Source organism: Vanessa cardui, chromosome 6 (assembly GCF_905220365.1).
Source record: "Vanessa cardui chromosome 6, ilVanCard2.1, whole genome shotgun sequence".
NCBI classification, from domain to species: Eukaryota; Metazoa; Arthropoda; class Insecta; order Lepidoptera; family Nymphalidae; genus Vanessa; species Vanessa cardui.
Window position 1 is genome coordinate 7,048,270 of NC_061128.1, and position 25,378 is coordinate 7,073,647.

The 25,378-nt window shown below is 30.2% G+C and overlaps 1 protein-coding gene across 1 annotated transcript in view; it reads left to right on the plus strand.

Moving 5' to 3' along the window:
- LOC124530372 (RYamide receptor-like) overlaps positions 1–23,729 on the plus strand; it is a 57,125-nt gene extending 33,396 nt beyond the window's left edge. Inside the window, exons 2-11 of the mRNA XM_047104522.1 lie at positions 1,079–1,173; positions 2,735–2,937; positions 3,616–3,764; positions 10,406–10,527; positions 10,930–11,024; positions 12,904–13,029; positions 16,550–16,650; positions 21,141–21,231; positions 22,977–23,054; positions 23,130–23,729. Coding sequence (XP_046960478.1) covers positions 1,079–1,173; positions 2,735–2,937; positions 3,616–3,764; positions 10,406–10,527; positions 10,930–11,024; positions 12,904–13,029; positions 16,550–16,650; positions 21,141–21,231; positions 22,977–23,054; positions 23,130–23,501 — 1,432 coding nt within the window. The 3' untranslated portion in view covers positions 23,502–23,729. The remainder of the gene's footprint in view (positions 1–1,078; positions 1,174–2,734; positions 2,938–3,615; positions 3,765–10,405; positions 10,528–10,929; positions 11,025–12,903; positions 13,030–16,549; positions 16,651–21,140; positions 21,232–22,976; positions 23,055–23,129) is intronic.
- The last annotated feature ends 1,649 nt before the right edge of the window (positions 23,730–25,378 follow it).

The following is a 25,378-nucleotide window of genomic DNA, read 5'->3' on the forward strand; positions in this document are numbered from 1 at the left end:
CCAATTCCGAAACAAACTGAGCGAAATTTTCCATCAAATGTTAAAATGACTTGGAGGAAGTCTCCCTTTAGTCCTGTGCATAAAACTTTCGGTATCATTAGACCGTTCTCATTTAAACGACGATTATATGTACTGATCAAATACGGTGCAGCTGTAATTGCACCGTATTAGTCGCAAATAGTCGAAAATACGTAAATTAGCCTATAACGTGTGTTTCACGATACTCCGTGCAAATACATTGGAAAGCGATTTCAGCAAATACTGGCGAACATTTGGAGGCTGTTTCAAATACACCAGGCGATTGAAACCCACATCAGTAAACAGTATAATTTTCTTAACCCCAAAGCTTTTTTGCCAGACGTATCTACTTGCCAACCATGTCTCTAGGACTCCATGTCGAGTCTATAGGAAATCTATAGTATTAAAATTTGTTACGAACGAACAGTGATTTTATCTCATTTTTCATCATTGATTCGACATTCAAGAAAAGAAAACCGTTAATATTTACTAAACCGGTTAAGAGCTTTCTATTATACATTATGTAAATAATGATTCAAAACACTTTACCTATACTAAAATAGAATGATTACCGGCCCGGATTGAAATACCGAAAGATTAGAGTTTCTATTACTTATATAGATAATAATTGGTATCAAGGCTCTGCTTACATTAACCTAAAACTTCTACCAATTTAAATATTTATAATTATGAATAATTCCCGTGACACGAGTGAAATATTTTGAACATTACGTTTCGTACTTGGCGGTCCCTTCTCTTTGTGCAAACCCGCCTGTTATGAAACTTATTATTAATAAATATAACAGCTACTTGTATATTCTACCGTCCAACAGTAACTTATTGTTGTTATATTTCGGTTTCAAGAATAAGTACACTGATATAACACCACAGTTTGGTAACGCGTTCTGGCGATATAACGACTTACCACCAGGTTGCTTGTTTGATAATCCACCAAGCTATTTTATAAAAAGAAAACATTGTGTAAAATAATATGAGATGGGTGACTTACATTTTGCTGATGTATTTTATTGTTATATTCTATAATCATATTTATTTACAGCGCGACCAGTTCGACACAAGATGATGATTCAGATTGGGCGGCAAATGCTACAATACATGAATATTTGGGACACAATGCCACAAATGATACATACGGTAAGTTATATTTAATTTTATTTGTATGATATACCCGGCAGATTTTTATTCACCATGCGCAGGTTTCCTCAAGAATTTCTTTTACATTTGCACGAGTTCAATGTACAATCATAGTCTAAAGTTTACGAGTTTTAAACAAACATCTCAGCTCTTTTACTTTTATATTTAAATTCAAAAATACTTCAAATTTAAGGTTATGTAAAGCATTTTTTTGAAATATTTTTTTATAAGCTTTTATTTTATGGTCTGTTCGTTAAATACGTTTTTGACTGTGGAATGCGAATATGGCAGTATAACTACAAAAAATGAGTCTAGAATTTTTAAAAAGTCGTAACTGTCGAATTTTTTGACAAAAAAGTTTTACAAGCTAATACAATTGAGAAATTTCCAACAAAGCGAAATATCGTCACAAGAAAATGAAAGTATTTGAAAATGAAGTATTTGGGTCCGATTGCGAGTTTCTTGCCGTTTGTTCTCGCTAGAAACTGCTTTCCGAAACGGTGGTAGTTTTTAATTATTGACGATTCAAAAACTTGATTGATTGAAAATTGATTGCAGGAAATGCAGATTAAGCATTTATATACGAGTAAAAAACTAAATCAACGTAACGTTAGTTAATATTCCATTTGGGTAATTTGGAGCAATATTATAATTTGACTGGGAAATATAGAGCTTTTATTTTCGTTCGGGGAATTTAAAGTTTATGATTCGAAGAATTGAATTATGTTCACTGTTAAAACAATAATTTTGAATGTGTTGAATCATGAATGTGTAATACAAACACATAAATTGTATTTTTGTGAGTAATGTGATGTATTTTTGACGACATTGGTTATTCCACAAGTGTTTAGTTCCTTCGTTTTATGTGAAACGCGAGAGACGCGTTTCGTATTCTTTTATTATTACTACTCACTTTGTTTTCTTTACAACATCGCGATTTATTGATACTAAAATTGTAGCAATAAATGTCATTAATATATCCTTCCAGTGCCAATTTTTAGAGAGATTGTTGTAATAATAATATTTCCATCAGAAAGTTTTGATATTTGTTGTTCTAAGTTTATAAATACATCTCCGTATGAACTTTTAATGAGGTTGAAGCCGCCGGTTTTATTTTATTTACGCGCAACGAATGTTGTCTATGAATGTACTATTTAACTCACTATCTTAAAAAAAATTTAGTTAATTTTTAACGTTTGTGGTATATAAATATAATTAATAATATAATAAGAAAAACAGCATTCGTTATGTATAAAGTTAGTGACTACTTTATTTGCATACTAGGTGATACTATATGGTATCACCTAGAATGCAAAGTGGTGATTATTACATCAGCTTTCTGCCAGTGAAACTTTCATCACAATTAGTCCAGACGTTTCAGAAATTATCAGGAATAAACAGATAGGCAGACAGACAGAAAAAAAATGCTAATTTGGTGTATGTACCGTGTACAACAATACACAATTTATGGATCGGCTAAATTAAATATTATTACTTTTAGTCGGTGTAGTTATATAGTAAATGTTGTATAACCTTTCATTCTTTTGTTTCTTTTTTACAGACAAACTGTACGACGTTCCTACGGGATTAATCGTATTGCTGTCATGCTTATATGGATCGATCTCAGTGTTGGCAGTTGTTGGAAATTTTCTCGTCATGTGGATAGTCGGCACGTCACGCCGAATGCAAAGTGTCACGAACTGTTATATAGCTAATTTAGCCTTAGCCGATATTGTGATAGGATTATTTGCTGTACCATTCCAAGTAAGTTTTTATACACACACTAACCATATTTTACACTCACGCACACACACATATGTCCGTGCTGAAAGCGTTCAACGCCACGTACAGAGGAGATAAAAACAGTGGAAGTACTAAAGTCAGTCAGCTCGCGAACGCCCCACAGTTTTTAAATGTCTTGGCATGCTTTAGTAAGAGCTTGGCTAAAATGTATAAAAAGATTTAAACAAAAGCGATTTATGTCGACAATTTAGTCATAAGTATTTTTTCTTAAGTATATTATAATACATAAACGCGAAAAGTAAAATCGTACTTAAAGAGTAATAGCTCGTAAGTGTCCCACGGGGCGAAGGCGTTTCCTCTCAAGGAAAAGTTCACTCGGCTGTTAAGGTAAATATCGTAAGGTAAATTGAATGCCCACAAAAACCATATTTGTCTTTTAAATTGTCACATATTTTCGCAAAACATTTATATTTTGGACACGTTTTTAATGCCCAACTGAAAACAATTGTAATCCAATATACATAAAACGTATATAACAGAACATCCAGCGCTTTTCGAAGAAGGTTTTATTTATGATATTATTACGTAAGCATCTCCACTTTGCAGTTTCACCGGCTTTAAATTTCGAGTATTGATGTGACAGGCGTGATATTCTTGTTCTTGTGTTTAATATGAGACTTAATGAAAGTTTAATTTTAGTTTCAAGCTGCGTTACTCCAGCGGTGGCTGTTACCACATTTCATGTGCGCATTCTGTCCTTTCGTGCAAGCACTTAGTGTAAACGTCAGCGTGTTTACTCTGACTGCGATTGCCGTTGATCGACATCGGGCTATCATTACTCCACTGAGGTATGTATAAAGTGTTCATAGAATACTCTCAAATATGTATCTCCGAATAAAATGTATGTAAGTACTTGTATAATGTCTACAGGCACAAGGGACATAATATCAAAGTAACCTAGGTCGGTATTACTTACCATATTACTTCTTTGATAATAAATTAGAAGTCACGACAAATTTATTTCCAAATTCATAAAATAAAAATAATTTAAACAATAAAAGTTCTTTTGTACAAATCTTGATTTTATTGTCATTCGAAGGAAATGAGTAGCTTGCGTTGATTTTGTCACTAAATGTAAAATTGATGCTTATCCAAATGCCTGGCTGTAAAAAACAAACATGATATAATTTATATATTTTCTTATAACGTAAAATCCTAAGTAAAATTGTTTAATATCAGTAGTCATGAGAGATTTTTTTATGAATCTATGCCTAGATTTGCAGAAGGTCCTGATTTATTAGTAGAAAATGTCCGTGAATAAATTATTCAATTAAAGTCGAAACTTCAATCCGATCTAAACGATAAATCCCGACGTCTTCTACATTTCCACACGGCCAAATTGGAGAGCGAATTCATCTAAAAATATTGGATTTTCTTCACGTGCCATCACATAAACTTTATCAAAGGGATTAGTATTCCTAGTATGTATCAATATGTATTCAATGTGCAATTTTCGACCAAGATCAAGTCCATTCGATCCGAAGAATTAATAGTTTTCCATTAACAAAATATGGAGGTTCCAGATTTCAATAAATCAGCTTAATGTTCCCCCTTTTGCAGTTGAACGTTCCCCTATTCTACAAAGCACTCGGTGTTGTTAGCTCTCACTATATAGAAATATCTTGGCTTCAACGGAGAATAATAGATTAACCCCAATTCTCTTGAATCTATGTCGCACAACGCGTAGTCATTTAGTGTTGACGGTGAATGCTTATATTGGCAGCGAGAGCTTGCTTGTGTCGGTGATGAGAACGCCTAGTTTACACATATTTCATCAAGCATTACCATACCTTTGGAGATTAGGATAAACAAAAGAAAGCTGTCACCTGGAAGTATTTTTTATACTTTACGGATGATATGAGTCCACTCGACCTACAAGTGGAAACGGAGTCCAAATGCGCAGACGACTAGTACACTGCACTGCACTAGTCGCCCCCGCCATGCCGGTCCGCAAGATGCCCCTTCACGCCTCGTTTGAAAGCACCCAGTAAATAATATGACTGAAACATGTAGGCTGGTAGACAGTTACAATATTTGGCTGTGTGACAAAGAAAAGAGTTATTGCTTATATGACATATGACTGACATTTACATACACATGTAGTTCATCCTGAAAAATGCTATAATTATACTAATTATTTCTAATTAATAATTTTACAGATCGTCAAATCGATTGAAGTGTTATGCCATCAACGAAAAATATTTTTTACACTATATTTTTCACGTTGTTGTATGAAAGCCGCGATATATCTACGCCTAATAAATAATATATCGTTAAATATAAAAAATATATATAATTTTATGACATTTTATTTACTTTCTGACTTTTATTAAGTATCGGATTATACATAAATCTTGTGGAAACTGAGCAACTTTGGTTTTATATTACGTTATTTTTAAAATTTATGGAGTAAGGAAAGACGATAAAAATTCAAATAATTTTACATCTTGTTAGGATTTTGTTACGCATCAACAATTGGCTTCAATTAAATTTTATGCGTATAAAACACAAAGCATTGAACCTACTATGATTTTTTTAATTAAATGTTTTTTATCCATATTTGCCTTTACAAATTCTACATATTATACTTAACGAGTTTTAAAATTATTTACTATCTGAAGCACATACAATTTCTGGGTAACTTAAACAAGTTTTAAGTTATAATCTGCACTTATTCATAGTAAATAATTCTGCATGTGTATAATACTAGATATCACGTCTTGAAATTCTTTCTAAGGCTAAAGAAGTAATAAATACCAAATGTTCCAAATTAATAAAATTTCTTTAAAGGATTGGAATCAAAACAATTACTTCGGTACGCCGACATAAAATTCTTAACCATTTCGGCTATTTCGTTTAATTTGTTTTGGTCTCGAGTCCGTTAGATGAAGGTCGAGGTTTTGAACGTGATAAGCTTCGCCATTGCTCTGGAATATTTATTTCCGCACCCCTACAAAAAATAGGCTCTTGCTTTCGTAGAGTATAATAATTATACGATCTGAAAACATATTTTACACAAAAAAGGTCGTATCTATTACATCAAATATATAAACAGCTAAAAGCAAATTTTGTTACTGGCAGTTTAAAAAAAAAAATTAAATTTAGAATATTAACAGTTGTGGAATTGAGCCGTGTTCCCGCTTTAAAAAATTTAATTCTCTTTTACAGATAGATAATAAGTAGAAGACTAATTATATTTTATTTGCATTCCGAGTACTATCTTTAAACTTTAATGGATTAGTTTCGGAAGTTTTCTTCGAAGAAAAATTTCAAATCAAAAGTTATTTATATTCCGATCATGATATTAATAAAATAAGGAAGTAGTCAGTACACGTCTTGCATTGACTTTGTTTTAGGTATAATTTATAACATGCAGTAATTATTTTGAATTGCATTATAATTTTGTACTATTTTATTTTGTAATTATTTCCATTTATAGGACACGAAGTTACTTTAAGAAATACGCTTTTTAGTTACCACTTAAATAATATAATAATGTTTAATATAAATAGTCATTTGGAAACGTACTCATCCAAATTAATATAACTAAATACGAACAGCCATTAATTACTTGCTTCGATAATATTACACTCACACGAAATTTATAAAACACAAGTTTCCAAGCCCACTTTTATCCTCTTAAGGATAAGGTTTCGTATGAAGTATTAGCGTATTAGTTATTGGCGAATACACCCTATAAGGAACCTACCTGCCAAAATTCAAGTTTGTACGTGTTATAGTTTCTGATATTTTGTGATTAATTAGTGAGTGATAATTCGCTTTTATATACATATATAGGTACAGACATATGATCTTTTTATTTGTTTATCTAACCTACACTTTACCCATCGTTTGCCAAAATCATCAAATACTCAGATCAGATATGTATATTAAATACAATAAAAGCAATTTTGTCCACCGAGTAACCTATTAAATATGTTTTTACACTATATACAATTAAGAATGAAAATAATTATATTTTATAATTAATAACTAGTACAATAAAGTTATTCAAATTTTTTTCAAGCAATTTATAAAAGTGTTATTTTTTCCGTACACTTATTATGCAGAAGTATTGTAAATGCATTATATGATAATATAAACATATACTTTAAATAACAATATTCATTTATGCTAAATATGAAAGAAGGTTGAACAAGGATACATCTCTAATAATATATACACGATCACTTATACAAAAACTATAATTGCAATTATATTATTATCTTATGAGTTATTTATATACAAACTCAAAAATATAATATAATACATACCTGTAGTAGGTATGTATTATATTTGACTTTGAGATATTTTGAACATTTCGCATTGGAATAAGTTCCAAACCCTCTCCTTAATGGGAGAGGTCTGCCTTACAACTATGGACTAAGGACTCCTTAATTTAAAAAGGATTATAATTACATTACTACTCCAATGATGACCGGATGTCCATATGGCATATTTCATTCGACAAGATGTTAACCTTTACTACCAAATACGAAATTTATTATAAAAACAAATTACATAAGAATTCAATGATGATTGGCCGCCTTTAACCCGCAATCGTCGGTTATAATGCACTAACCAGAGAAGAAAAATAAGTAAGAGGAATGTAATATCTTGTAATCCCTTTGGCACTGCGATGGCGTTGTGGGTGCTTCTTGCAGTGCCAGTGTGCAGTTTATCACCACGTATTAGATGGCCCGTTTGTTCGTCAATATAATAATTTTTTTTGTCGTTTATTCAAACATGCACTCCTTGCTTAATTATACGGTAACTAGCGGACCGTTCCAACTTCACACGGATGGATATAATTTTTTTTATCTTTCATTTAAATATGTCTGTTGCTTTTTTCCGACATGTTTAACAATTCTCTTTCTATTTCAACACATTTATACAAAAACATTAATAAATTATATAATTAAACCTTTCTTATAAATTCCTCTGTCTATTATTGGAAACTGCATGAAAATCCGTTTAGTAGTTTTGGAGTTCATCGTGAACAAAGAGACAAACACGGTCGGGGCACTTTTTTATTATATGTAGAGTAGATTGTAATTTCTGACATTCATAAAGAAGAAACATAAAATCATTTTCTGGTCTTTGAACCGAGGCACGATATCGGTAAATTACTTACTTGAAATCCAGACAAATGGTTCCACCAGAAATCCAAACACGGGTTCATATTTCAATCAAAAGACCTAAGCCGCTATTGGTCATTGAATAATAAGAATAGAATTTTCTTTAAATCTTTTGAATTATTTTTAACATTAAGAAGAATAAAGATGATGTCTCATTTGCATACTAAACGAAGACATAGAGTGTACACTCACATTGCTATTTTTATTCATTTTATTCTGAAACATTTAATATACAGTTAGTTTTTCATTTGAAATCACAGTATACGTTTTTTTATTATTTTTATATTCAATGAAAAATTTAGAAAAAACAAGAGCAAGTGCATAAATACCCAGAATATAATATAATAAATATCTAAGAAAACAAATAAATAGTTCAATTTAGAAAAATAAATCCTACAGATTTCGTATTATATTTCAAGGAATGATCAGACTAGTGCGAGGAATAAAAATAAACTCTAAAGAAAATATCAACCTATAAAAATATTTTCGTAACTTTCATAGCGGATTTGAGTATTTTCGTCCTAAGTCGACTTTAAGTTAAATATTTTTGCGACCAAGTAAATATGTCAAACCAAAACACATACAAACAGTATATTAATATTGTATGTATGTGTATTGGTAATCTATGAGCCAAAATAATGTGAAAACTTACAATTTTTTTGCAAACGCACGCAGTTTTTTTGGTGTCCTTTAGAGGTTATACAAATAATGTTTATTTTAATGAATTAAATTTAATTTTTCATTTATGGTTGATCTCAATTTATTTGACACATAATAAACTTGACCATCCCATTCTACTTAAATATTTGAACTATTTTCGATCTATTACAGGATGTTTGAAATAATATTCAATAAGATGAAAGAATGTAGACGTGCAATATTGCCATAGCAAATAAATATGTTTTTTTTTGTAATATGTGAACGGACAAATGGGAAAAAAGATTAAACATGCCTGACATCCCTTAAAATTAAGCTAAGATGATCCCTGTAGTAACCCTGTATCACTAACTCACACTTCAAACCGAAACTCAACTCTACAAAGTACTGTTTGGCGAAAGAAAAATAGAAGAGTAAATAAAAATGGGCGATACCAGACTTTCACAAAGTACAATAAAAAGTAACTTACAACAAATAAAAGTACTTACACCTCTATTTTACGTAAAACGTAACGTGCGTTTAAAGATATACGCATCGCGGTGATTAGAAAATGTACAATTATAAATTATTCGTTGCTGAAACGATGAAAATGAAAAAATAAAATAAAGCAGGAATCTAAACTGAAATAAAAAAAAAATTGTAATGTATGTAAGTGTGTTTTGTACACACATAAATAATGTCAATTCATTTGTTTGGTACAGCTTTAGTATATGAAATAAATTTAAATTTTGTTCCTTTTGCGCGGCCTTCTATGCATTCGCGTCGAGAGAGATTGCATGCTGTAAGTAATGGTATTATGTTTTTCAGTTCTCATTTTCTTTCGAGATACATAATATTTATTTACTTATTTTTTATAACAGTTGATTTTTGATTAAATCTACAACTACTAGTTGTGTTTATTATCACGAAGTATATAAAATAATATTATTGATGTGTCTATTAATCTTAAAGTGAGTTCTGATAAATATGAATAAACTTTGTACGAATTCTTAGTATCAAAGTATTACAAATAATTTATGAACAAAATTATTGTGATCGTAAATGTCTATAATAATGCGGTCTTCGTTAGAAATGCGTTGTCACAAAGCTGTATTAAAACATAATGGTATTATATATACATTCACACTTTTTGTATTATACTACCCCCAAAAAGCAATACGTGCTTAGTATTGTTTTGTTTCGGTTTGAAGAGTGAGTGAATAGGCACAGGCGTTGGTGTCGCATCGGGGATATAATTGCCTTTATCCCTTCTACCTACCTATATTCCATATACCTCATAAAAGTATTTGAATTATTGCGTATGCAATATAATGATAGCAATTCATTATCATTTGTTGTTTTTGACGACCTCCATGGTCGAGTGGTGTGTACACCGGTTTTCATGGGTACGCCACTCTGAGGTCCCGGGTTCGATTCCTGGCCGAGTCGATGTAGATTAAAATTAGTTTTCTATGTTGTCTTGGGTCTGGGTGTTTGTGGTACCGTCGTTACTTCTGATTTCCATAACACAAGTGCCTTAGTTACTTACATTGGGATCAGAGTAATGTATGTGATGTTGTCTCATTATTTATTTATTTGTTTCCTAATACATATAAGTAGATAGTAATTTTCCTTAGTTAGTAATTTATTTTAAGCGCACACACATCCAAGCGAGTTGCCAAGGTGATCATAGTGTTGATATGGGTGCTGGCCTTATCCCTAGCTGCGCCTATGGCCATGTCGTGGGAAGTCATCATGGTCGAAGAACAAGAGCCGGGTAAAAAATTAACTATTCTTTTTATAAAATAAATTTGACTTTATTCATAAAGTAATATTTTGATTTTGATTTTCGAATACAAATATAATATTATAAATTGTTACAGTACTATTAAATATTTCTTATTTCTTACGCGATAGATATCAGATACTTAATTTAAGTCTTAAAATCAATTTATTTTCATGTTTTTATTGTGTATACATTAAATTTAGTTGTAATTAGATAGACTTGAAATAGGTTAAATTTCAAAATCAAAATCTTTGTTAAATTTAATAAAGCTAAGTGTAACATTAAATTACTTTACTAAGATTATGAATATTATATTATACCAAGTTAAATATTTTGTATTAATTATGCTGTCTGAAGTTTAGGATTAATTCAAGTGTTATATTATCTTTACAGTTTCCAAGCTATACTATGAGAAACCATTTTGTGAGCCAACGGAATTCGGATCTCATTCTTTAGCTATATACAGACTATTATTGTATATTTTTCAAGTAAGTATCTTGAATGAAAATTAATTATTGTAAAACACTCAATCAAGATTAAATTAAATCTATCCACTTCTAGTAAATCTTAATTATTTTTTTTTTTATCCGTCAATTAAAAAGTATACTCTATTTAGAATGAAGTCGTATTGGTAAATATAAAAGTGTCTACGCCTGTCTCATTGTAAAATTGAACGACTTTGTTCAGTACAAGTGTATTTATTTTGTGGAGAAGCTTAACGCAGCGTTATAAGTTTATATTTATTGCTCGTGTATAAATAAGCAGTGACAACTATTTGTATCAAAATCTGTGTCATTGTAAATGTGCATATTTTTTTATTAATATAGTGCCGAGACAAGGGATAGTAATTTTGTAGTCCCTAAAACAACATATACTAAAATTTTACCAAATAATTGAATGAAACGATGAATGACATTATGTATTATATGTATATTCTTGGAATATATAATATAATAAAATGTTAGGGTTATAAAATATTTTAATGGAAAATGATTTTATAAATTATTTCATTGATACCGTACTTGTATAAAAGATACGAGGAATATAAAATCATTTAGAATTATCCTAAACCAAACCCAAAGAGTCAAGTAATCTCGTTTTATATTACTTCAGCATTTATTGCCAACATTTAAATACACTTTAAAATTAAATCGTATAAAATTACCAGAAACTAAAGTAAATTTTATGAATCAATAATTTTATGACTGCACCACTTTAAGATGAAAATCTTGGCTACTATCGTCCTGGAGAAATGCCCATATATACCGTTCTTAAGCGGGACTTAACCATTAGCTTTCGAGTTAAATATTTTTATAAATATAATTTTAAACTCAAGCGCTATTTACCTTTATTTTTATTGAAATTATAATTATATAGACGAAATAAGCTATATTTTATAGCTTTCGCTTTTTATTTGTTTTTTATTACTTTTAAGCATTTTCTTATTTCCCTTAAGCAAAATTATAATCCCAATGTAAACATATCTGTTAATCAGAATCATTTCAATAATCTAACGTGGATATTTATTTAGACCAATCTTTCCAATATTTTCGTATTTCGAGCTTCGATTATATTAACTTAAATTCACGTTTGTGTAAATTATGCATGTGTGTTATTATAAGCATTTTTTGCGTGTGGGACATTGAAAATATTTAAACCCATTTGACAAACAAAAACGACCAAAAATATTTTAGAACACATTTTTAGTATAAGTATGTTTGTATAATTATATATTGTATAATTATTTATATATTACAGTTATTCTTTATGGCATATTTACCCACGAGAAGTTTACAAGAACAAGACATTCGTAGATAATGTCGAAATAAATAATATTTTTTATATATAATATATTAAAACCGTAATAATTAAATTGTACCAGCTCAATAATTTCAAATCTTTAAATATTTCGAAATACAAATTAAAATAAATGTATATAATGTCAGAATATTATAATTCGTGTTCATAACATTATGTGTGTAATATGTCGTTTTTCTCCATCAGTACATACGCAAACGTTTATGTGAAATCAATATTTTGTATCAATGTGAAGGATTAATTTATTTACGTTAATTAATACTGCTCCGATCCCACGAACATCCTTTGAGATTTGGCAATTGAAACTTATGTCTTTGAGATCAATTATTATTATTTTTTTTTTTGCTATTAATGCGATAATGTAATAATTAATTTCGATGTCTGGAAAAGATGGGTAATCAACCATAAGTCCGCCCTTTATACAACACATAAAATAATTTTATATATTTTTATTTTTAGTATTGTTTCTTTTTTCTTATTCCTAAGATTTCTGTATTTTATGTTTGTGGTGTAAAATAAAATATATTAAAAATGTTACTTTTTGCACAGTATATCATTCCACTGTTCGTGATAACATTTGCGTACGCACACATGGCGATGAAGTTATGGGGGGCGCGTGCGCCTGGCAACGCGCAAGAAATTCGTGATGCAAATCAAATGAAAAACAAGAAAAAGGTAAGTTTTTTATCAATTAAAATTGGAACTTATTTCAATATGCAGTGATATATTCTAATTTTTTTGCGGTTTAAATAGTGTTTCCTATTTCATTTAAATTTGATACGCAATAATGGTTTGTTTAATTTTCTAAATGTTTTAATTCGTAATTACAATATGCTAATAAGTATACGACATACCTATGCATTAAACTAAACTTACAAAGTAGCAGTATTATTTATTTATCCAATCAAAACGACAGGAACTCAATTTGCTATACTTACATGATATTTCTATGAAATTTAAAATATGTTTCTTGAGAACCTTTTAAATATTTGTTGTGTATTCTTAAACATTCTCGAAACGAAACAGGTTTATTTCATATTAAAATAGGAACATTACAAATACTCTTTATTTTAAACTTATATACACAAAATGTAATTGAAGAATATAAAAGAGCTATGTAGCTGCGCTGGTATGTATATTAAATTAAAAGTTTAATTTGTCTATGTCAATGGATAATAGTTTTAACATTATAATGAATTTAGCGAGAATGTAAACTGACTATAAATTGTGAATGACGCATTCAATAAATAAATTCCGCTAAATATAACCAACGTAACCTAAAAACATTCCAAATTCGAAATTGTATACGTTTTTATTTACAATCTCGCTACATTCATCATATTTATTACATTAATACGCACACGTGTCATGTGGTAGGTTATTTAATTACTTCAGAATAAATATTGTGCATCGGTTAACCTCTATAACTGAGCACGTTGCGAATTTGTATAAATTTTAGGTATAAATGTATATATACGAGTCGTGATGGCCCAGTGGTTGGAACGCCTACATCTTAACCGATGATTGCGGGTTCAAACCCAGGCAAGCACCGCTGTTTCATGTGCTTAATTTGTCTTTATAATTCATCTCGTGCTCAGCGGTGAAGGAAAACATCGTGAGGAAACCTGCATGTGACAAATTTCATAGAAATTCTGCCACATGTGCATTCCACCAACCCGCATTGGAACAGCGTGGTGGAATATGTTCCAAACCTTCTCCTTAAAGGGAGAGGAGGCCTTTAGCCCAGCAGTGGGAATTTACAGGCTGTTGTTGTTAGGTATACATCTTTTTTTGTGCATCAATCACGTAAAAACTTCGGAAAGTATTGAAATGAGACTGATTATTATTTATCGAAGCCAAGTCGATGGTTATAGGCGATAATATTTAAATTGGAAATTATTTAAATTATTTTGTTGGAAATAAAATTCCTTTACTTTCCAACGAAGCTGGCTAACCGCTTGTATTTTAAAATTAAGTTGCTTTTACTCAATTGTTATACAACTATTTTATAAAAATCTTATTTTGAAAAGAAATACGAAGCAGATCCCTTATAGTGTATAGCTTTTCGAAATAAGATTTTCCAAATACATTTTCTGTCCCTCTCAGACCGCTTGCCAATTGAAACTGAGGCGATTGACTTGAGACAAAAACTTCTTTTGCCAATCTATTTTGTAAATACGATTGTTTCATGTTGCCGATGCACAAAATTCGCATATGTTTTAAATAATAGACCAAAAAAAGCTCTTTTCATGTCGAGATATAGATCTCAATTCGTAGGGCTGTACCAAACATGTATATTATGTTCTAATATGCATATTCAGAATACGATCGGAACATACAATAGGTTGAAAAAAATCTCATCCTAGTTAACTTTTTGAAAACATATGTAGTCTGTGTATGTTCGGTAGCAAGCGAAAGCGATCTCGTAGCGTCCGCCAAAAAGACGGAGATACTATCTCCGTTACGCTAGTTTTTTAGTGGGTGTTCCGATGTACAAGTGCGCTCTAGGCTTCTTTGGTATCAGCAAGTCAAAGAAAAGGTACGGTGAAAACAACCACTTATGACATCTACAGACAAAATGCTTCGTAGTTATTTTCCTGCAATATATTTTTTCATTACTTCTACGGAAAAAATGCTTCGTAGTTATTTTCCTGCAATATCTTTGTCCAGTAAGATTTGAAACTCACAACTAAATGGTAATGGTGGTGACCATTTACCATCGGGTACGTAATTTTTCAATATAACTCTCCATATCGCCCAAGAGAAAACAGGTGAAATTTTTATAGTACTAATAATTTGTTTATATCAATTTAACTATAAATATATTGTAATAAAATATTTTAAGTATTTTTACGCAATCAGTACAAACTTCAATATGTTCTGTTCGAGTATATGTGGGTAGATAATCAATAAGAGATGAGTCGTAATCTCCCAAGAGGGTGCCAATTTCGAGTGAAGGAGCTTACAAGATTTTTGGTGCAATTTCATCAGATTTTTCCAAATTGGGTCGTCGAGATACGAGTACCAAATTGGATTTAAGCCATTTCGTCCAAATTTTCTATTACTTATTTCTGAGTGACAACGAGAGAGTTTATAATAAACTATTCTTCGCTTATTTGACGCCCATATGTTTGGCTTTTGGATGTCAGATTTCACTGACGTCTTATGATAAAGCAAGGGTAAATGGTTACGAATAGTTATCTTTTATTCTCGAATCTTCACAAACGGTTACGGTGTTACGCTAGCCTTGAATTCGACGCATGAATGAATTAACGACTCTCCAGCTTCATCAATCATTCTGAATACGTACTCGTATCATATAATGTAATCACTTTTTACGTGGATTTCTTTCCAATTCTCACGATAGACTTAATAATTTGATTTTAAAAATATCTTTGTTAGACCTATATTTGGATGAAGTCCAAGATATGAACAAATTTATAACAGCAATAATCTGTTTTCGACACTTTATTGAGATTAAAATAATTTCACTCAGAGCTTGCACGACATCATACAGAACTCTGAGAAAGATTTCATATTTTCTTTTATGGTATATGGTTATTTCTCGAGTAGACGTTTCGATTACGTGTATAATATTTTGTTAGAAATAATGTTATTATAAATAAAATGAACACATAATAAACGCATGACTTTCTTGAAGGAAGCAAAGGAAATTCTAAATTTATGAATGGTGCTGGTGAGGAGTGCTTTTTTCTGTTATTTCATAATAAATATAGTTAAGACTGCTCTATTGCTGTAGTGGCTAGCTTAAAAGTTGACGGAGAGTCTCTGGGAAATTCTGACTTTGGAAATGCAGTTATTAAGTTTTTTGTCAACACTTCCCAAGTAGCAATACCTTCTGCATGACAGCATAGTTTCTAAAAGGCATGTTCATCATCGTATCATTAATAATTAGAGCTTATAAAAGAAAAAAAATATATATTTCTTAAGTATTATTAAACATGTTTTGAAAATCAATTGTATTTAAGCAAAACATTAAAAAATATAAATTGAAATATAATACCGTATAATAAACATCGATGAACACACACAGACATATACAACGGCTTCACACTCAGTCATAAATCACACATAGTAAAATCTCATTTAAAATGAAACAAAATCTAAATGAGCTTCGAATATAACTATGACAATATGATAAAAATTATTAATAATTAATTTTTATTTCACACAGGTTATAAAAATGCTGGTTTTGGTGGTAGCATTATTTGCACTCTGCTGGCTGCCTCTACAGAGTTATATGCTGCTTCAGTCATTTTTTCCTTCGATAAATGAGTAAGTGTTTGTGTTATTTTCCTATTTACATAAACAGCAAATAATATTTTACATACCAAGCGTTATCTAGTTCTATAAAATTAAATTGTTATCAAAGTATATAAAATTTGAAAAATAATAATATATGTTACAAAACTAATTTTTTATCATAACTTTGATATATAGGTCGTAAAACGATTATAAGGATATAAGGATTAAATAAGGATTAAGTTATATGTTTGCGTTATATGTTTAATTTGTGTATATGTTTGTCTCATGGTATATATATAAATTAATATTACTTGTATAAAAAATAATTTATTAACTCTACTTTAGGTATAATAGAATTTTTTTGGACGTTTTCTTCTTTATGTTTAAAGCACCTGAGTTAATCAAAGATATATGTATAATAAGTAATACTGATAATAAGCAGAGATGGCCCAGTGGTAAGAACGCGCGCATCTTAACCGATGATTGCGGGTTCAAACCCAGGCAAGCACCGCTGATTCATGTGCTTAATTTGTCTTTATAATTCATCTCGTGCTCAGCGGTGAAGGAAAACATCGTGAGGAAACCTGCATGTGACAAATTTCATAGAAATTCTGCCACATGTCTATTCCACCCTAACCCGCATTGGAACAGCGTGGTGGAATATGTTCCAAACCATCTCCTCAAAGGGAGAGGAGGCCTTTAGCCCAGCAGTGGGAATTTACAGGCTGTTGTTGTAAGTAATACTTCAATTGACAATTTATTACCAGAAGATAAGTCTCCAAATATAAGTAAATAGAAGTAGTTCTTAAGAAATAAGAAATACAAAAATAAGTTTATTAATGTTCGCTGCAAAAAACAAGTCAAAAATAATATCTGCTGGAATCGAGCAGAGTAATGCAGAGCGTTTAATTGTACAATCAGCTTTAGAGTGTTATTGAGAGCTTAAGCACGAAATGATTAAAACTTTTTTTTTAAAACCACTTAAAAGTTATGCTTTGCAATGGCTATTCGGCAAAAGTAATTTTAATGAAACATCCAAATAATATAAAAGAAGAATTTCAAAATCATGCTCGGCGTTTTACAATTGTTTACTGTAAGTTTTACAATAAAAAAAGATAAAAAATATATTAACACTTTTAATAATGATCAGATACCTTCGGTTGCTGCTTTTTTTATATTCGAAGAATAAAATAAAGATATAACCTTTACATAAGGTATTATTTGTATTTTCCTGTGTTTAGATGAAAGCAAAAACTTAATGAACATCAATACAAACGTTTCATAGTATTAGCTTCAACGAACAAGAGCCTACAAATCTCAGTTCATTATCTTCAAAAGAATAAGTAGCAAAACAGTATTAAAAGAGTTTACTTTCATGTTCGACAATGGAAAAATTGGATGAATGGAGTTGGTAAATAAAAAAGCAAACTGTCTAAAACCAATAAAGCTGGCACAACTATCAGCACCTTCCAATGTCGTTTAAATATTGTGATCTGCAAAAAATGCTTCACTGTTCATTTGCATGACATCAAAGTAACTGCGACAATCATCCACTCGCGGGATATGAAGGGAGACCCTATGCAAAATGTATTAAATTTTAATTTTTTGTCTAAATAAACTAACGATAAAAATTCTATATTTGATGTGGTATTTCTTTTTAAGACGTACAAAATAGTAAAAAAAAGTATGTAGTTTACTTTATCATATTATCTGAAAAATAGATATAGTATGATAAACGTTTATTTTTGTAAATGTGTAAGCAATGTAAATTATATACCTCATACAAAATGTTTAATAATTTAAAATATCAAAAAAAAATCTTTTGATAAAATTATTGAAAAATTCATCGAAATTGAAGTTTCTCTAGGAAATTTTTCTACTAATTCGAATAACAAAAATGCACAAACCATTGCATGTTTCTATCACAGTTAAATATTATCATAAAACATGAATAATTAAGATTAATAAATTATAAGTACACAATACTCTTCATAGCTAGCGGAAAAAAATTATAAGAAAGACGACTAGTTTGTTTCGATGATAGCGCGTGGCAATGCTGTACCCACATAATAAACATGAATTTCGTATACGCTATCTATAAACTACTTATAGACCTTGAAGATTATTTATAATAATAATTCATTAATACGGGCTTTGGAGGGGAATCTCATTTTATCACCGATTTCGAAGGATAAGTGCCATCAAGTGGCACTGTGCGGAATATGTGGCGAGAGGTCATCGTACTTTAATTTTAGTTGCTAATTAAATATTTACCTGTATTGGCATTGTTCTTTTTCACTCCGCCAGATGATAAATGTTAGAGATGTCAAAACTTGAAGCTGCTCAGTACAGTAAGCTGGTACAGTCAGTTAGAATGAACTACACTAGTAGCCCTAGCCATACCTACAATTTGAAGGAACCCAGGTTATATGTGAAGGGGTACATTTTGGAAGAGAATTTCATCCATGGAGGTGTGACAAAGAAAAGAATTGTCAAATTTCTTCGTGCGCGATGGAATTTATATAACAGTTACGCGGTGACAGCGAAAGCCTTGTTACTCAGGCTTGTGTTGTGTCCGATGGATTATTCGTTAATTTTAAGTGACTTGTTATGGTTATTATTGACTTTTATAAATAAAGGAAAATAGAGTGTCTTTATCGAAATTTTATCTCATTTTTACACAATACCCTTCGTGGGACACGTATTACGTAGAACACATCAACTCTATGTCGTCGTAGTCTATAATGCTAATACTATATATCTCTGTTGCAATTGAAAGTAATTTCTATTCAATTTCAAAAGAAACATTTAGTTCTAAATGTTTTTATTGAAATATCTTATTGCTAGCATTAAATTAACATCATAAGTTCTGTATAGTAGGTATATGAAATTGTTATTTGATTTTGTCCATTTTAATCACTAAAGGGAACGGATTAATATGTAAAGGGAATATGATGTCGGCCTATAAATCCTAAGCCTGGAATGGATATACAATAAAACAAGTTTTAAAGTTTTAGTGTTCCCGCGTATATATTATAGGTTGGGGAAAAAGTTTCTTCGTATTTTATATGAAAATTCTAAAAGTTTTTTTTTATAGTTTATTTACATTTGACTAAAGTATGTAGGTGCCATTTTGTTCCATAACTTTTTGCCATCTTGTTGGTAGTGACATGATCCCATTGCTGTAAAAATTTTGGGGTTTCTGATCGAAAAACTGCGACAAGTGGTTTTGGCAGTCCTCTCGTGATGTTAACCTAACACTGCCTAAGGAATTCTGCAGAGACCGAAACAGATGAAAATCTGAAGGTGCAAGGTCAGGACTATACGGCGGATGCTTTAATACCTCCCAGCCAAACTCTCGTAATTTTTGTTGAGTGGCTAAAGATGTGTGAGGTTTAGCGTTGCCATGGTGAAAAACCACACCCCTTCTGTTGATCAATTCTGGCCGCTTTCTCTCAATTTCTTGCTTCAATCTCATCAATTGTTCGCAATACAGTTCTGAATCGATGGTCCTGCCGGGCGGTAACAGCTCATAATGAATAATGCCCTTCCAATCCCACCATACACACAGCATTACCTTGTTGCGAGTTAATCCGGGTTTTGCCACAGTCTGTGAAGCTTGACCAGCCTTTGACCACGATCTTTTTTGCACTTTCTTGTCGTATGTGATTCACTTTTCATCACCAGTTATCAGCTTCTTCAAAAATGGTTCGGTTTCATTACGTCGTAATAAAGAATCACAAATGAGTACACGGTTCATTAGGTTTCATTCAGTGAGTTCATGAGGCACCCATATATCGAGCTTTTTTGTGTACCCAGCTTTATTCAAATGAGTCAAAACCGTTTTGTGGTCAATTGCCAGTTCTTCAGCTACATCGTAACTACTAATATGCCGATCTTGCTCCACTTTTTCAAAAATGGCATCAATTTTGTCCGTAACAGGGCGACCAGAGCGAGATGCATCTTTGATATCAAAATTTCCGGCTTGAAAACGCTTAAACCAAACTTGCGCTACTCTCACAGATACTGCATTAAGTCCATAAACATCACAAATTTTTTTCGCGGCTTGAGTTGCATTTTTACCTTTTTTATAGTAAAATTTTAAAATGTATCGAATTTCTTCTTTAGATTCACTCATTTTAACAACAACAAAAACAAATGAAAATCACACAAATTCCTAATTTGAATTTGGAAGTGTCTTCTTTAAAATTAAAACTTTTTAATGATACCAAAACCAGCCAGATACAAATGGTATAGCCAAAGAGATTTTATTACAAGTTCATGCATACTATATGCGAAAAGACTTTTTCCCCAACCTATTATTATTCCACGCCATTCCATTCAGAGATGTAAAACACTAAGAGTTAATTTATTACATATTATTGTTAAAAATGAAAAATATATATGTATATATTTCAACGAATTCATTATCTTTATTATATTATGTATAATTAATCAGGGTTATTTTTCTTGAATATGTTAATATTACTTGAAATATTTATGTTTTTGTTTATTCACAGGTACAGATATATAAACGTGATTTTCTTCTGCTTCGACTGGCTTGCAATGAGTAATTCCTGTTACAATCCTTTCATCTACGCCATATATAATGTGAGTAAAACCATTCAAAATCATTGTATCGTATTAAAATCTTATTAGTTTTGACATTGTTTTACATTGATATATTATAGGTTTTTTTCTGTACAGTTTTAGTCGTTTCATGCCGCCTTTTTTGCCTTCAAAATATTTATAATAATAATATCCTTGCTAATAAAATAAGTAGTTTAATACTTTGTATTCTTCTTTCGAATGTAAAATTTGTGGTGGAATAAAAGACAAACGCTTCAGCAACACCATACTTTTCAGTAACATGCTATATTACTCTAGGTGCCTTAGAAGTGGTTTAAACTAAACAAATTGGACATTTTCGTTATTATGTTACACCGATTGAAATTAAAAAAATATATATAATTATTCAGCATTCAGAATGATATCTTTATTTTATCTTATATTGATACATTAAACCGTCTGTACGGTAGATATTTCAAATATTCTCTAAGGGACGAAAAACAAAATTAATGGCGGGTAAATTCATCGAAACTTAACGTACTATGAAACGAAATACAATCTTACTTTGTAATCCATGTTAACTAACATTAAATCAGGGCTCGAAACGACTTTTATAGAGACTTTCGAGATACTACGAGTTTTGTCTTTAGATTTATAATCGAATTCCTATTAATCCAATATTGTAAGGAGAAATTATACTTTCTTTTTAAATAAAATTTCCAGATACTTAAAACATTTTTATAAGAAGACTCATTTGTAAACTTAAACTCAATCTATACCTACCTGTATTAATAAATCCGACGGTATTATGGATTTTGCTGTTCAAATACCTGTAGACTTGAAATTTAGTAGAGGTGTACTAAATTACACATATGTACGTTATTGTTGGCCTAATTATCAAAATTAATTGTGTTAGCAGAATAGATTGTGCGAGAAATTATCTATTTGTTAGTAGAATTACCCATATATTTTAACTTATTCAACTTAAAGATTTTGAACGTAATAATTCACTTATCTTAAATTTATATCTTGGTCGAGAGGATAAGTAGATTTTTATTGAAGGAATGTTGAAAAAGTCTACGAATGTTACTTTTATGTAAGATTAATTAAAATAACAATTCGATAAGCTTTTTTGTACGTAGTTAAATATTATTTCAATAAATTAATACCCGGCTTAAATAAATAAAATTAAAAAATATTAAATATATTAACTAACGTATTCCTGCACAAAAATATTTGGAATACACTTACCGAATGCAACTGTAAACGTCAAACATGGATGCCCGCTGAACTGTCGTGCCAATAAACGTCAGGGATTTACGTCAATTTATCTCGATATTATACATTCGTAAAATTTTAGGAAATTATTTAATGACTAAATAAAATGTTTTTTTAACAATCTATAATTGTAGATAGATGTCGATCGGGTATATCGTAGACCTGCACGAAAATATAAACAAGGATAATTACTAATTGTAAATGTCATGTAATTAATAGCCTCTATACACGCACGGTCCTTAAAATAAAAAATAAAGTATTACTGTTAAACAGGACAAAAAGCGATATTTTTTCTTGGACATTAAACACTAATTATTAAGTACATTTCCTTTCTCTTTAAATCTGTTTAGATAAAAAAATATTTGCATTTTACAATTAGCAAAAGAGAATCGTAAACATTACATTATAATTTTAAATTAAATTTGTTACTTATTTGCTTAGGATGAATTGTGCAATGAATAATTCATATTCGATTGTAATATTTTTTAATTTAATTTCCTTCTTTCCAGGAAAAGTTCAAAAAGGAATTCAAACAAAGATTTACGTTTAGACAAAAACGTAACAGATTCACAAATGATAGCTATGAGGTGAGATTTATATGATTTCCTTATTTCAATTTAACAAAAAAAAAACATTATTTACGAGTTTAATTTCTTTCTTAGGACGGACAATCATACAGAACCAGAATTTTATCTATAAGATCAACAAATGAAAGAAGCATTTATTCAACGCGAAAATCAATAAACATAACGCCAGTCGACTCTCTGAAGGCCGCAAAAAATCCATGTCAATGCATAAAAAATCAAACGAGAGATCATCAAAAGGAAAATCCATGTAGAGGGTTAAAGTCGGATGAGTTCGCGAAGATTAAAAATGGAAACCAACACGACAACCGTATGAAAGAACTTTCTAGAAGATCTCGATTCGGCGACAGTGACTTACCAATCGGTGACGAAAGAGTCAGCGAATTGTATATATTTCCAAATAGTAGTATAGTAGAATTCACGGATGTGCTATGTGATAATAAAGTGTAAATATTATATTTAAATATCCTAAAATAAGTATTTATTGAAATGTTAAACGTATATTTTGATGTTATGGAGTATGTTTTTTTATTATAGAATTTTTTTTTATTTATTACTGGCAATTAAATTCAAATAATATGACTTATATTTTTATTTTTGGTTTGTGACAATATCTCGTTCTTGTATTTAGTGCTCACGAAAAATGTACGGTATCATTTGTATTATATATATTAATAAGTAATTTGTATAATAATTTTAAATATTAAATAAATAATATAGAAGCTTAAGAGAGAATTGCTTTATTATTTATTTACCCTAGATCATTGTATCAAATTAGACAATACTATTTCACATAGTCGTAAAGTATATAATCAGTACACGCGAACGTTCACATCGCCATTACTGTCTATCCTTTATCAATTTCAATAATGTAGGCGAAACGACGCACATATTTCATTGAAGCCGAGATCCGAAGCTAGTTTTGGCTAAAAGCCAGTGGTCTTAGTCTGATCGACGTTTATAGCATAAAAATCGAACAAAGAAGCATACCTGTTAACAATATAATTTCCCCTCAATGATAAAGTAGTATGCTCAAAATAAATTAATGTATATTTCAAAGAAACCAGACCGCAGTGTTACTAGATGCTACTGGAATATATTGTAAACATCCGAAAACATAAATAAATAATCACATGTTCTCGGTTGTTCTTTCGTTTACTTTTGCGTTGCGTTGAAAACAAGATGCTATTTCCATACAATTCTTATAAGTTGCTTCGAATCTCTATAAAATAAATTAATTATAAAGCTTATATTTACCGCGAATAATATCATTTACCGCGAAAGTAATACATTGTTATCGTATCGTAGGTATTTACATCGACAAAATATTTTTTATAATTAATTATAATAGTTCACATAAAATAAGGAAACTGATTTTAATGAATGCAAACATAATTTTATCGTGCGGTTACAGACACTCGGTGGAGCAGCTCGCAGTTTTACGACACCCTTGGGTCGTAAGAGCTAACAAAGGATTCTTTTATGTTAAGCGTAATCATCAATAGGCTCAGCTCTTAGCTTCACCAGTAACCTTACAAAGCCAGGAATAAACCCACATGCAAAAGCAGTCATATTCAGAAATAGCTTTTTTCTTGCCACAGGTATATGTGCCTAGCTCATGAAAAAGGCTATTTTAAGTGCTTAATAATTAATTCGTACACAATTATTCCTACTCATGAAGAGTTTATTTAATAAAGTTGTTTCTTTGTTAAGATTGTGTAATATTTCGAATGTAACCATAAAACGTATGACCATTTCCTAACCTAACTATATAAAACATTGAATTTGGGTTTAGGAAAAATAAAATAGCTACTACTATTTGCATCAACGCTAAACCCAAAAATATTATTCAATGGTATAATTATTATAAATTAAAGTAAATACTTATTTCAATAATTTACACATGCTCAAGAAAAGCAAAACTCAGAACCTATAGTAAAGATTGGACATGTGAAATTAAAATAATTTTATTTTTGATAATAAAAAATGAATTAATGATTGTCATTTATAATTTAAATTATATACACATCCATATACGCACAATATAGTAAACATTATGTATATGTAATATAATAAGTATTTGATAATTAATATGAATAAAATACGTATTTGATATGTTACCTTATATTAGTCATTATTTAATATTCCAATAAATTAGCATTTTTCTTTTCATAAATAGTGACCTATTCTAATTTTACAATATATTTTTTTATAGTTTTAAAAACCTGCTGCCATAACCTGTCGGAACTAATCAGTATATTTACACTTAAAATATTGTAAACTACAGAATAAAGAAAAGTGTCTTAAAATGATACAAATTAGGTCAA